The sequence below is a fragment of the Elgaria multicarinata genome, chromosome 21, assembly GCF_023053635.1.
Source record: "Elgaria multicarinata webbii isolate HBS135686 ecotype San Diego chromosome 21, rElgMul1.1.pri, whole genome shotgun sequence".
In the NCBI taxonomy this organism is placed as follows: domain Eukaryota; kingdom Metazoa; phylum Chordata; class Lepidosauria; order Squamata; family Anguidae; genus Elgaria; species Elgaria multicarinata.
Genome location: NC_086191.1, coordinates 8,427,406 through 8,442,200, shown reverse-complemented (window position 1 = coordinate 8,442,200; position 14,795 = coordinate 8,427,406). Strand labels below are relative to the sequence as shown.

The 14,795-nt window shown below is 51.7% G+C and overlaps 1 protein-coding gene across 1 annotated transcript in view; it reads left to right on the top strand.

Annotated features, from left to right (window-relative positions):
• The window catches only part of INTS3 (integrator complex subunit 3), a 102,460-nt gene that overhangs the window by 68,051 nt on the left and 19,614 nt on the right, over positions 1-14,795 (top strand). The window contains exons 18-22 of the mRNA XM_063146024.1: positions 1,655-1,758; positions 4,182-4,226; positions 6,684-6,803; positions 7,664-7,817; positions 13,716-13,784. Of these exons, the coding sequence (XP_063002094.1) occupies positions 1,655-1,758; positions 4,182-4,226; positions 6,684-6,803; positions 7,664-7,817; positions 13,716-13,784 (492 nt within the window). The remainder of the gene's footprint in view (positions 1-1,654; positions 1,759-4,181; positions 4,227-6,683; positions 6,804-7,663; positions 7,818-13,715; positions 13,785-14,795) is intronic.

Genomic DNA, 14,795 nt, shown 5'->3' with positions numbered 1-14,795 from the left:
CCGCACAGGGATGGGGCAGGGCGTGTGTCGGCCAGGCCGCCGCGGGCCATCGCCACCAGGTCCTCCAGCCGTTGCGCCTGCAAAGGGCAGCCCGAGAATCGCCACGGCGGCTTGGCGGTCCCCCACCCCATCACAGCTTGAACTAGGCCCCGGTCTCTGGAACTCTCCGCCACTGCAAATTAAGAAAGCAACAGCGCGTCTGGTTTCTTGGCCCCTTCTAAAAATGTACCTCCCCCGCCCACAGGTATTCCCAAGAAGGTAACCCTTGTTCTTTGTAGAATAATATAAGCGGCCCGTAATTACCGCTAAATCAATCAATGCCGTTGAGTCCCTTTCAGAGGCGAGATAAGAGAGGACACCCCTCTCCTCCTTTCTCGCCTGGTTTTCGCTGGCGTGACATTAAGGACTCAATCCCAGTCCAAAAAATAATAATAAAGTCCGACAGCTCCCAGCATGCTGGGAGTTGTAGGACTTGTTTATGTCTAAGCATGCCTGGGATTGCGCCATAAGAGAATTTGGGGGAATGGCGGGGGGGGGGGGGACGACAGTTTGTGCCCCTTGCAAATCACATAGTGCCCGCTTCCAACCTTTTTCGCTGGCCGATCCTCCCTCGCGCCCCCCCCCCCCCCCGCTCCGGGTGGTCCATGCCAGTTACTCTGCAAAATCTGTTCTGTTGATCAGGCTTTATTAAGACCAACGTTAGGCTTCCCGAGACCTTGGCAGCATGGGGTGGGGCAGCTTTAGCACCCCAGTGCGGGCAACTTGCAGCTAACCATTACTTTTTTTAAAAAAAGAAGGCATTTCAGACTTCCCCCACAAGGCTAATCATAATCATAATCATCATCATCATAATAATAATAATAATGGGATGCCCGTTTTCCTGAGCCAAGAAACGGGGACAGTGGAAGGAGCTGCCGCTGGTGCTCATTTCTGGGTTTCGGTCAGAACCAGCTGGAACTCTCAAGGGTCTCTCCAAAGTGCTGAAGCTTTTTTAGGTCCAGGGTTCAGCACCTCGGGGAGCTCCCTTGGAGTTCCGGCTGCACCCCAGAAGGGATCCACAGCCCCGCCGGAACCGGAGGCACCAGCCTCCGCCTCTGCTCTCCCTCTCTCCCTTCTCGGACGCGCTGCCCCGACACCCTCCGTCGGAAAGGTTGGGGGCTTTCGTCGGGTGAGGGAACATTTTGGGTGGCGCCTAGCGGCCGGCAGGTCCCGTTCTTCCATCCGCCTGGGCGCCGGGGCTTTTCGAAAGGATCGAGTCCCGTGAAATTGCCCCCTCCTCCTCCTCCTCCTCTGTAATTAAGTTAGTCTTTTATTGGCTCATCAATGCCCCCGGCTCCCAGGGTGCTGTGCTGGCCAGCGCCACGCCTGGGGAGGGATCCCTGCGCTGTGCCCTCTTGTCCCCTACGAAAGAGCTCCGGCCGTTGAGCAGTAGAGAAGAGTAAGGAATGACCGGGGGAATCGCTGAGCATCGGCTCCTGCCCTGACCCTGGTGAGCCGTCTGCGGCCCTCCCGAGGTTGCTGGACTACCATTCCCATGCTCCCCGACCTGGCTGCGGGCCGATGAGGCTTGGGGTGACCTGGAGTTGCCAGGCCTTCCCCTGCCCGACGCAGTGCCAAACCCGCCTTTTCTCTGCCCCCCCCCCCTCTTCCACAGGAGGACTTCGACCAGGAGCAGCTGTCCGTCCTGGCTTCCTGCTTGCAGGAGCTCTTCAAGGCTCACTTCCGTGGGGAGGTTCTGCCGGAGGAAATTACAGAAGAGTAAGCGTGGGCCCTGGCGGGGGCGGGCGGACCTTTTCCTCCTTCCTCTCATTGTTCCTCCTATCGCCGGGCATTCAGTTTCCCAGCTGTTCCTCACGCTCCGCCTGTGCGCAGAGGAATTCCTCCAAATAGGCACCAGCTCTCAATAAGATGAAGGGAAGCTCTGGGGAGTGTTGCTTGCATCTCCTAAGACCCGGTGCTCAGCCTGTCTCTGGACTGGACCACTTCAGACCACAGATGGGGCGACGGAGGACAGGGTCCCATGCTGGACTGTTCCCCCGTGCCGTGATAAGAGTAATAATCCCTGCACGTAAAAAATATAGTGTGTCAGGGAGAAAAGGTTTAGCTTAGCCTTTCCCCTGACATGCTAGCTTTCTATGTGCAATGGAGACTATTTTTTCCCCGACTCCAGTCTATGAGCCCCACCTGCAGGATGTAGCGCTAGAATCTAGACACGCGTCGACTTCCTTCGTGAGAACTAGGCTTCCCAGTTCCCTCCGGATGGTTTGGACTCCGACTCTGACAATCCCTGCCTTCGTTCTCTATGCTGGCTGGGGCTTATGGGAGTTGTAGTCCCAAAACGTCCAAAGGGCGCCAGCTCGATGGTGTCTGGGATGGTGGAGTCGTAAGATATCTGTGTTGAACAGGACGTCGGGTGGGATGACTCCCAAGGCCTCTTCCTCCTCTAAAATGCTACCCTAGAAGCCTTGGGAGGCTACTGTCTGCTCTTGACGGTCAGCGGCTCTCTGAGGTTCTGAAAGGAAGGTCTTTCCCATCACCTGCTTCCTGAGACCTCTTTTTTGAACCGGAGATGTCAGTCGGGGTTGAGGCTAGGATACTGTGTACAGTTCTGGTCACCACACCTTAAAAAAGATATTATAGAGCTGGGAAAAGTGCAGGAAAGGGCAACTCAAATGATTCAGGGGCTGGAGCATCTCCCCTACGAGGGAAGGTGACATCAACTGGGATGGTTTAGCCTGGAAAAAAGGAGGCTAAGGGGAGACATGATAGAGGTGTACAAAATGATGCCTGGTGTGGAGAATATGGACAGGGAGACATTTTTCTCCCTCTCTCAAAATACTAGAACCCGGGGTCGTCCCATGAAGCTGGGTGGTGGGAGATCCAGGACAAATAAACAGAAGGACTTCTTCACACAACCCAGAGTTAAACTATGGAACTCACTACCACAACATGTAGTGTTGGCCACCCATTTGGACGGCTTTAAAAGGGGGTTGGATCAATTCCTGGAGGCGAAGGCTGTCCGTGGCTACTAGCCCTATTATGTTCTCATGAGCCCTCTGGCGTGCAAAGGAGGTGCTCTGTCACTGATCTCCCCTCCCTCCTCGGCATTTCCACGGCCAAAAAACTCGGCATGTCAAAGATTCCCTGAAAGCGATGATGTCAATAAGACCCTTTGCGTCTCGAGGACCATCCCCTCCCACGTGTCCCTGCCTGGACCTTTTGGTCATCTTGGGGGGCCTTCCTTCGGGTGCTCCCGCCGATGGAAACTAGGCAGGCGGCACCCCATTTATGGAACGTACCTACCTTGCTGTGTCTCCTCCCCGGCATTTTAGATTTTATGGCTGCATTTATATGGAGTTTTTGCCCCCGACCTGTGTCGCTGTTTTCTATTGGGTTCATACAAATAACATCTCTTATTTCATGGGTTTAAAAGATCAAATGCATTAATGTATGTATGTATTGTATGTATTTATTACACTTATATACCACTCTCATAGGCAGGGCTCTCTGGGCGGTTTACAGAAATTCTAAAATTGAGATACAAACTTTAAAATTCTAAAACACAGAACACACACACATAAAGCATTAAAAACCATATTGTAAGCCTATGCGGCAGGGTCTTGCTATTTACTGTTTTACTCTGTACAGCACCATGTACACTGATGGTGCTATATAAATAAATAATAATAATAATAATAATAATAATAATAATAATAATAATAATAAGAAAACTAAACATGTGGGTGATTTAAGATGTGCCGCCCTATGCCTGGGCAAAGAGGAAAGTCTTAACCTGGCGCCGGAAAGATAGCGTTGGCGCCAGGCGAGCCTCGTCAGGGAGATCGTTCCACAGTCTTGGGAGCCACCACCGAAAAGGCCCTGTCCCTCTTTGCCACACTCCGAGCCTCTCTCGGAGCAGGCACCCGGAGGAGGACCTTAGACGTTGAACGTAGTGACCGGGCATATTCACGTCGGGAGAGGCGTTCCGTCAGGTATTGTGGTTAATTCATTAATTAAAATTAATTAATTAATCAATTAAAACCAGCCACGGCATTAAGTCAAAGAGCTAATAGATTTCTGTGGGACGGGTGCATAAAGGGGTTGACTTTGCGAATTGTTGAACGGGTTTGGCTGGACGGTTTTCCTGACTCGCTTTTTCTTTCTCTCTCCTTTCCTCGCAGGTCTCTAGAGGAATCCGTGGGGAAGCCGCTTTATCTCATATTTAGGTGGGTCCCGTGCTTTCTAACGTCCCGCCCTCCCTTCGGTATCCCAAGCTCTGCAATGGGGGGTGGGGGGGTGACGAGGGGCTGCAGCCGAGGACGCAGGAACACATCCACACTAACCAGTTCGCTCCGTCTTCTTGTGCCTTTTGCTTTGACCCTGAAGGTGCCTCTTTGCTAGGCCCGGTCCAGGTGCTGGATTATTATTTCTCTCTCTCTCTCTCTCTCTCTGGCTGCACCCAGACAACACGATAGTCAGTGGCGGAGTAATAATCAACCCGACAGTTGTTAATCTATTTTTTCTATTTTATTTATTATTGCATTTATATCCTGCCTTTTTTCCTCTAAGGAACCCAAAGCAGCCTACATAATCCTCCTCCGCTACATTTTTTATCCTCACAACAACAACCCTGTGAGGTAGGTTGGGCTGAGAGTCCGTGACTGGCCCAAAGTCACCCAGTGAGCTTCTATGGCCAAGTGGGGACTAGAACCCGGATCTCCCGACTCCCAGTCCGACACTCTAGCCACTACACCACACTGGTTCTCCCCTTAGTCGAGATTGTCCTGGTTGCAGAAATAGAATTGCATGTTTATTGCCTTTATGCCCCCTGTTCTTCTCAATACAGTGCAGTCTCCCTCAACCCGGTGCCTTCCGGATGTGTTGGGACTACGGCTCCCATAAACTCTGTTGGCTGGGGGATGATGGGAGTTGTAGTTAGAGATATATGAGCATTTTGTTCGGATTTGTTTTGACTTCGAATTTGCAGCCCTGGATGTGAACAAGCACGTAATTTCCCGGAGACAACTTGCAAATTCCCGAACTTGCATTTGCATTTTATTTTATTTTTAAAAAAAATCCTTTTAACGTTTTAGTCTGTGGGGGAAAGTGTGCGTTTTCGGTATGCAGTTTAACAAACGTGAACTGAATGGCACACGCTTGGCAACTTGTGCCAGAAGGGGACTAGAACCCGGATCTCCAGTCCAACGCTTTAGCCACTACACCACACTGCCTCCCCGCACAACGTGTTAACAACCAACAATGGTGTGGATTAGGATCAGCGTTAAGTTGACTATTAGTCCACGCTGAGTTGACGCACCCATTCCTTGCCCTCTTCCCCGTCCTCAGTCCTCCTGCTAGTATCCCATCAGCCATTGCTGCCGAAAATCTGTCCTGCTGGCTGGAGAGGCCGCCGCCGCTTTGACCGCTCTTGCCTCGCCACTCTGTGGCTGACGAAATAACCGGCGGTCGCCGAGGAAATCACCAATGGTGCCCTCCACACCACACGATAACCGATGGGAGTTCAAATAGCCAACTTTGCACTGCTCTGGTTATTTGCGTTGGTTATTTCGGCCAAATACCCCAGCGTTGGTTAAAAAAAGGTCCCTCCACCCAGAGAGCTTCGGCTGTGGGGCAGTATATAAATGTAATAATAGTAATAACAACAACACAATAACCCATGGTGGGTTAAATAACCAACCGTTGGCTATTTAAACCACCGTTGCTTATCGTGTTGTCTGAACCCAGTCTGTCTCCCCCACACCCTTCTGCTAGGAAGCAGGCTTGAAAGGTAGGTCCGTGGCAAGAGAGGAGGCACCCTCTTCAACCCACCTCTGTTACGGGTTCATAAACAGAGCAGCACGTTTACTAACAGGGACTGGCCGACGAGACCACATCATGCCAGTCCTTTTCCAGCTTCATTAGCTGCCGGTCCAGGTCCGGGCCCGATTCAAAGTGCTGGTATTAACATTTAAAGCCCTAACCGGCTTGGGGCCAGGCTTTCTGAAGGAACGCCTCCTCCCATATGGACCTGCCCGGACTCTAAGGTCATCCTCAGGGGTCCTTCTCCGCGAGCCCCTGCCAAAGGAAGTGAGGCAGGTGGCTACCAGGAGCAGGGCCTTCTCTGCTGTGGCACCCCGGCTGTGGAATGAGCTCCCTAAGGAGGTTCGTTTGGCACCTACATTATATGCTTTTAGACGCCAAGTGAAGACCTATTTATTCTCCCAGCATTCTCACTGTCTATAAATAAATTTCAACTTGGTGTTTTAAATTTGTAATTTTGCATTGCTGCTGTTTTGATCTGGTTGAGCTTTTATATTGGATTTTATATTATGGTTTTCTACTGTTGTTTTATACTTTGAATGTTTTTAATTTTTGTGAACCACCCAGACAGCTCCGGCTATTGGGCGGTATAGAAGTGCAATAAATAAAAAAAATAAAAAATAAAATAATTGCTCTCCACCTTTACTTGGCTGTAGCGTGCACGCGATCCCTTGCTTTACAGCCAGTTTGCAAGGGGAAGGGTCTGGCTGCGAAGTCTCCTCGCCTAGGAGGTCCATGCCTGCACACACAGGGCAGCTCCCTTCAAACTCTTAGCCTGGACTAGAGGCGCCGCGCCGTGTCCACGGTGCTGAATTTGAACCTGACCCAGCTGCGCTTTCCTCTCCCTTTCTGTTCCCTTGCAGGAACCTCTGCCAGATGCAAGAGGACAACAGCAGCTTCTCCGTGCTGCTGGATCTCTTGTCTGAGCTCTACCAGAAGCAGCCCAAGATCGGCTACCACCTTCTCTATTACTTAAAAGCCAGGTGAGCCTGCGGAGAGTTTAGAGGGGGTCTGGGGAAGCCCCCCATTCCAAGGGCAGCCCACGCGGGGGGCGGACGCAGCTGGAACCGCGAGTGTGATTCCACGCTACGGCCTTCCCCGAGCTGTTGCCTGCTAGATGTTCTGGGTTACAACCACCAGCATCCCTGACCCTTGGCCATGATGGCGGGGGGTGATGGGACTTGAAGTCCCAAACATCTAGAGGGCACCAGCTGGGGAAGGCTTGGTCGTTTTAGTATTCCTCGTAGTATTTGTCGTAGTCATAGTTGTATACCACTTCTAATTTGTGCAACCCCCCAACGGGACGGGTGCCACCTTCCGCTCACTCTCCTTTCTTCTTCTTGTTCTTCTTGTTCTCCTCATTCTCCTCCTCCTCCTTCTTATCGTCCTCCTCCTCTTTCTCCTCCATCTCTGTCTTCTTCTCCTTTTCCTCCTCCTTCTCCTCTTTCTCCTCCTCCTTCTTCTCCATCTTTTTCTCCTCCTCGTTCTCTTCCTCCTCCTCCTCCTCCTCTTCTTCCTCTTCTTCCTCTTCTTCCTCTTCCTCCGTCTTCTTCTCCTCCTCCTCCTCCTCCTCCTCCTCCTCCTCCTTCTCTTCTTCTTCCTCTTCCTCCTTTTCCTCCGTCTCCTCCTCCTCCTCCTCCTCCTCCTCCTCCTCCTTTTCCTCCTTCTTCTCCTCCTCCTCTTCCTCCTTCTCCTCCTCCTCCTCCGCCTCCTCCTCCATCTCTGTCTTCTTCTTCTTTTCCTCCTCCTCTTCCTCCTCCATCTCCTCCTTCTTCTTCTTCTTCTTTTCCTTCTCCTCTTCTTCCTCTTCCTCCTCCTCCTCCTCCTCCTCCTCCCCTTTCAGCAAAGCGGCGGCTGGGAAGATGAGCCTCTACGAGTCCTTTGCCCAGGCCACCCAGCTGGGCGACCTGCACACCTGCCTGATGATGGACATGAAGGCTTGCCAGGAAGACGACATCCGGCTGCTCTGCTTCCTCACGCCTTCCATCTACACCGAGGTCAGGCCCAGTGGCGGGAGGGGGAGTGGCCGGGTCTCCCTGTGGGGCGGCGTTAGAGGACGGGGAACTCAAGCAAGGCCCTCTCCCTCTTTTTCCCTCTGGTTGCCCAGGAGGGAAAACACCCGCCCACAGCAGGCTTAAGAGGAAAGGAGAACTTTTCGAGAGTGCCATTATTATCATCATCATCATCATTATTATTTATTTATTTATTTATTTATATAGCACCAGTGCTGTACAGAGTAAAGCAATAAAATAGCAAGACCCTGCCGCCTAGGCTTACATTCTAATAGCATCATAATAAAACAATAAGGAGGGGAAGAGAAGGCACCAAACAGGCACAGGGGAGAGTAAAACTAACACTATAAAAGTCAGATCAAAACCAAGTTTTAAAAGCTTTAGAAAAAAGAACAGTTTTTAGCTGAGCTTTAGAAACTGCGATTGAACTTGCAGAGGTTTGCTTGGTAACCCTGAAAAGAGCCCTTTAAGGCAGGTCAGTGCTGGTGGGCTGAGAGAGAGAAACGACCCTTAACCACGGCAAAGCTGTAACTATTTTTAAAAGTAAAAACGTTGGCAGGGGCGCCTCGGGTCACGTCGGAGGGCCCTGCCCAGCCCTGCGGTGACGGTGTGGTGTAAACGCCCTCGGCCCATGTTCCTGTGCCAGTGAGCGGCCCCTTGGGGCGTTTTCTCCCTGGGATTCGAGGCGCTCTGTCGGCACGCAGAGAGTTTTGCCTGGGGACGGACGGACGGACCAAACCTGGGTTTTGTCTCTGGAGGCAGTGCTCTTTAAGTCTCCCACCCACCCACCCCTTTTGCTCTCCTCTCCAGGAGCCTTGTTTTTCTCTCCTCCCCCCTCCCCCCCTTCTTCACCCCACCCCACCCGTGTTCCCTCCCACCCCCTCGCAAGCTTCTTGAGCGATAGCGTATGGCTCACGGACCCGGAGTCATCTCTGGACGCTTCCAGGCTCCGGGGGAGGTTTACACGGCATGTTCTCCGGGCCGTTAGGTTTAATGAAACGTCTTATTGCTTCCATCGCTCAGCCGGCTGACAAGCCAGGGTGGCCTCTTGTTTGCGGGGAGGCCTTTCCCGGGCATGTAGCACACCACGCTCCCTTCTCCGTGCCCCATTCTCTGCTTCTGGCCTGCGTTCTTTAATCCTCTCGGTGTAGCTGGAGCAGAGGGGGGCGCGTTTTCATCCCCTGGCCTCTGCTAGCATGCCCCTTCTCCACATTTTTACACATCCACCCCCTCCCCAATTCACCCAGGCACTCATTCAACACACCACCCCATTCTCTTTCTCCCTCCCCCCCTCGCCCCACTGTTCAAATCCCCCCCTCCGTAGCTGATCCATGCAAATCACCCGTAGAGGGGAGGCGTTTTCGTCCCGTCGTGAATTTTTAAACCTCCCCATTCAGCAAACCCCAAAGGGGATGAAAATTGGCACTCCCACAGCCCCTCCGGTCCTCATAGAATCATAGAATAGCAGAGTTGGAAGGGGTCTACAAGGCCATCTAGTCCAACCCCCTGCTCAATGCAGGAATCCACCCATAGCATCCCTAACAGATGGTTGTCCAGCTGCCTCTTGAAGGCCTCTAGGGTGGGAGAGCCCACCACCTCCCTAGGTCACTGGTTCCATTGTCGTACTGCTCTAACAGTCAGGAAGTTTTTCCTGCTGTCCAGCCGGAATCTGGTTTCCTTTAACTTGAGCCCGTTATTCCGTGTCCTGCACTCTGGGAGGATCGAGAAGAGATCCTGGCCCTCCTCTGTGTGACAACCTTTCAAGTATTTGAAGAGTGCTCTCATGTCTCCCCTCAATCTTCTCTTCTCCAGGCTCAACATGCCCAGCTCTTTCAGTCTCTCTTCATAGGGCTTTGTTTCCAGACCCCTGATCATCCTGGTTGCCCTCCTCTGAACATGCTCTGAACATGATGAGCTTGTTCCTCATCACTCTTCTAAAAGTTTCAATACTTTATTGAAACTCAGGCCTGGAACCCAGCGAACTCCACATCGGGTGTGTGTGTGGGGGTGTGGCTTTCCTCAGCAGGGTTTCATTTTCAGCGTACCACCCCAGTCCCAGCTGGTACGCTCCTTGGAAAGGATTGCTTGGGTGTAACGTGGAGTTCAGCAATGGGGAGCCGCAAAGCAGGAATGTGGTCTAGACAGAAGGGGAACCTCGTGGGCCGTTTCCCATTCGTAATTGGCCCTCTTCCCCGCTCCTTCCAAAGAATCACACAATTAATAAAACCAAAACAGGAATCTAGAGTTCTGTCAGGGATTGACCGTGAGGCTGTTCACACAAGTCGCCAACCCGCACGCCGTGGTCGAGAGTTTTGGGTGGAGCCGTGCGTCAGCGTGTTGCCTGAGCGCACCGCGTTTTCCTCGGGGCGGGTTGCCGCGTTGTCCGAACGCAACATTAACCGCCCTGAACAAGCCGTGGGTTCTGAAGGCGGCTCGCTCGAGAAAGCGAGCCACCCTGGCTGCGTTCAGACGCCGCGCGGACCCACGGTTCGGCTGCCAAGCTACGGTTCAACACGACCCGCGCTCAGCCCCTTAGCGTGGGTTAGCGCGTTGTGTGAACAGCGTCATACAGACGCCCTGCTTTTTTCATTATTATTATTATTTATTTATTTATTTATTTATTTATATAGCGCCATCAATGTACATGGTGCTGTACAGAGTAAAACAATAAATAGCAAGACCGTGCCGCATAGGCTTACATTCTAATAAAATCATAATAAAACAATAAGGAGGGGAAGATGCTTCACCTTGGACGACCCCGGTCTGCCAGACGGACAGGTGCTGCGGAAGCGAACCTGGCCAGACCTTCCCTCTGCTCCTTGACACCCGTGGCTACATTTGCCCCACCTCACGTCCGTTTGAAACAGGCTGGGAACAGGACGCTGGACTTGGTCTGATTTGGTCTGATCCACCAAGGCTCTTTTTGTGCTCTTCCGTGGGTGAATGGGAGCCCCCCCCCCCCTCGGGGAAGGGGCTTGTGCTTTGTGAAGCACCAGGGCAACCTAAGAGCAGCACAAGACAGCTGATAGAGCTATAAAGAATCCTAGAATAGCAGAGCTGGAAGGGGCCTACAAGGCCATCGAGTCCAACTCCCTGCTCAAGGCAGGAATCCACCCTAAAGCATCCCTGACAGATGCTTGTCCAGCTGCCTCTTGAAGACCTCTAGTGTGGGAGAGCCCACCACCTCCCTAGGTCACTGATTCCACCGTCGCACTGCTCTAACAGTCAGGAAGTTTTTCCTGACGTCCAGCCAGAATCTGGCTTCCTGTAACTTGAGCCCATTATTCCGTATCCTGCACTCTGGGAGGATGGAGAAGAGATCCTGGCCCTCCTCTGTGTGACGACCTTTCAAGTGTTTGAAGAGTGCTCCCATGTCTCCCCTCAATCTTCTCTTCTCCAGGCTAAACATGCCCAGTTCTTTCAGTCTCTCTGAAAGGCCGTGGCCTAGAGGCTCAGCCCTTGCTTTGCGTTCAGGAACTCCCAAGTTCCTTCCTTTCTCTTTCTTCCTTTGAAATTGCCCGCCTATTGTCCTCTTATTTATTTATTTATTTATTTATTTATTTTATTTATGACGCTCTCTGGGTGGTTCACATAAGATAAAAAACGCTTGAAAACAATAGACAACGATGAAAAACCACAAAAACAAGCCAAACACACATACGTTTAAAACCACTAGAGCAACTTTAAAAACGACGAGCCAAAGAAACCCGGACCCAGGCGCATTACATATTGCTAAAAGCCTGGGAGAAGAGAAAAGTCTTGACCTGGAGCCGAAAAGATGACAATGTCGGCGCCAGGCGGGCCTCGTCAGGGGGATTGTTCCACAGTTGGGGGGCCACCACAGAGAAGGCCCTCTCTCTTGTCGTCACCCTCCGAGCTTCCCTCGGGGTAGACACTCTTGCATCTTACTGTTCTTCTAAAATACGTTGCATTGGGAGGACATGGCCCTACATATAATAGGAGGAGGAGGAGGAGGAGGAGGAGGAGGAGGATAGAAGAAGGATTGAGAAAATCCCCCCAGGGTAATGGTGCATTAGGCTATGCCCCACCCCGCCCCGCCCCCAAGTCTCCTGGGGGCGCCCGGTGTGATCTGTAGCACTTCTGCACCATTTGATCATTAGTGAAGGAAGGCGACAAGAGGCCTTCTTGTCCGAACATCAGCCTCCTGCTAACGGTGCGGGGTGTGTGTGCCGCTTGTCAGAGCAGCAGAAACAATTCCTAGTCTTTCTCTCCCTCTCTTGCCCACCCCCCACCCCACCATGTTGGTATTGGATGAAACGGCCACTTTGGTGTTGTGAATTTAACTCAGTGGCGGTGGACGTGAGAGGGAGTGGGGTTGTGTTACCCGCTACCATCCGGGGGTGGGGAATTTAGCCTTCCAACCCATTTAACTTGGACACCCCTCCCTGGGGACTCTTTTTATGGGGGGGGAGGAGAAAGCCCTCCCCCTCCCTGATTTCCCCCTCCCCGCAATAAACAAACACGCATGGCAGCAGGCTGTGGAAGTCCTGGGGAGCTGCTGTCATTCCATTGCGCCCATTTAGCCCCGAGTGTTTCGCTACAAACATAGCCGTTACTGTTCCTTGGAGCAAAACGGCTAATTGGGAGAGCGTTTGGCAAACCTTAATCATTTTGCTGTTTTGCACGCTCAGGTTCACTTCTGATTTTGGACGGAGCGTCAAGTGTCGGGGTTTCCCCCCCCCCCTGCATATCTGACAGCGGAAAAGCTAGCTAGCAAATTGGATTTGGCTTCTGCTCTGTCGGTCCTGGAGGTCTCTGCTGCTCGTTCGCCAGCTGTGCTGGGCCTGTGGCACCCCCTGCTGTACGTAGGGCGGCAGGACCACGGCCACAGTTGCAGCCACGCAGGGGAAAAGACGAAGCAAATCTTTCCACTTCCAATTGGCGGGTGTGCGGAATTTGAATCCGCAACCCGTTATTCCGACAGCTTGGTGAAAAAGAAGGCGGCGCGTGGGGAGTGTAAAGAAAGATATCCAGGGATCACGGCCGTTATTTGCCCTTCTCCCTAAGTAGCAGGATAAATGATACGAAATACGTTCAATTTATATTTAGATTTGGGTTACTGTGGCATGGGTTTTTTTTATTAAAAACAAAAAAAGCTCTGATACCCCTGGGTTTAGTTTGCCAACAAAATAACAAGAATCTCCATGTTATCTTAGAGGGGGGGGGAGGAGGAGGAGGAGCAGGGAGGATAGAAATATACTAAATAAATATATTTTTATCAGACCAGTTTAGGAGTATAAATACGCAAGCTTGGAAGTTCCACAGAATGCTGCATGAGACAGACCAAAAGGTCTGTTTCTTCTCTCTCCCGCCTCTCGCCCATGCGCCAGAATGAGGTGGTAGAGTCCTGAGGTGCTAGAATGGGTTGTACTACTTCTAGATTGCGTTGGGTGGGGTGGGGTTCTGCCATTTTAAAAGGCTCCCTTGAATCAACACTCCCTGCAGGTAGAAAATTAGGAGGGGAGGGTGAGTTAGAACCTCTTTCCTTGATGTACTAGTTTTCTACATGCAAGGAAGTATTTTTTTTTTTTAAAAAAAAAAGCATAGGGGAGTATTCACAAAACTGGTATAGCCCCACGTGTCTGAAGTAGTACAGTCCAATGTAGACTTCCAGAGCTCTAGGTGTTTTGGAGTGCGACTCCCAGCATTCCTGACTGTTGGCCATATTGGCTGGGGCTGGTGGGGGTTGAAATCTATCTGGAGGCCACCATGCAACAGGATTCTACTGCATGATTGTGCTGCTTATGTAAACCAGGCCAAAAATGTAGTCGTACCCCCCCCCCCAAAAAAGTGGGAGGGGTCTTCAAAAGAGGGAGCAGGCCTCCTTTTAACGCCTTTTGATTTCCTACTTCTCTGACTCAGTTTCCGGATGAGACCCTGCGGAGCGGGGAGCTGCTGAACATGATTGTGGCCGTCATCGATTCGGCTCAGGTAAGGGTCCGTGTGTTGCGTCTCTCTGGTCCTGCAGCAGCTGGCCTGCCCGGCGTGGGTTGGTGTGAACGTGGTGAAATACACTGTTTCAGTACCAGAGTTGGGGGTTCATCCGAAAACGAGAGGGGCGGATCCGGGTTCATCCATCTCTGGATTCTAAGGGCAGTGGGGCGTGCAGCAGCCAAGGGGAAAGGAGCTGGATGCAAAATACTGCTCCTCTGCTGGTCTGTGACCGTAATAAATTTGATTGATTGATTGCTCCTCTGCATGCAGCTTTGCTTTGGGTCCTCCCCAGCCTGCAAAAAAAATGGGTGGGTGGGCTTTACGATGACTTGAGTTTGATTTCAGACTTCATACATATATACATTCAGACATACAGACATAGAATCATAGAATAGCAGAGTTGGGAGGGGCCTACAAGGCCATCGAATCTAACCCCCTGCTCAATGCAGGAATCCACCCTAAAGCATCCCTGACAGATGGTTGCCCAGCTGCCTCTTGAAGGCCTCTAGTGTGGGAGAGCCCACAACCTCCCTAGGTCACTGGTTCCATTGTCGTACTGCTCTAACAGTCAGGAAGTTTTTGCTGGACATCAGGAGCCAGTATGGTGTAGTGGCTAGAGTGTCGGACTGGGAGTCGGGAGATCCGGGTTCTAGTCCCCACTCGGCCATGGAAACCCACTGGGTGACTTTGGGCCACTCACAGACTCTCAGCCCAACCCACCTCACAGGGTTGTTGTTGTGAGGATAAAGTGGAGAAGAGGAGGATTATGTTCGCCGCCTTGGGTTCCTTGGAGGAAAAAAGGTGGGATATAAATGCAACAACAACAACAACAACAACAACAACAACAACAACAACAATAATAATAATAATAATAATAATATTCTTCCTGACTGTTAGAGCAGTATGACAATGGAACCAGTGACCTACGGAGGTGGTGGGGTCTCCCACACTAGAGGCCTTCAAGAGGCAGCTGGACAAGCATCTGTCAGGGATGCTTTAAGGTGGATT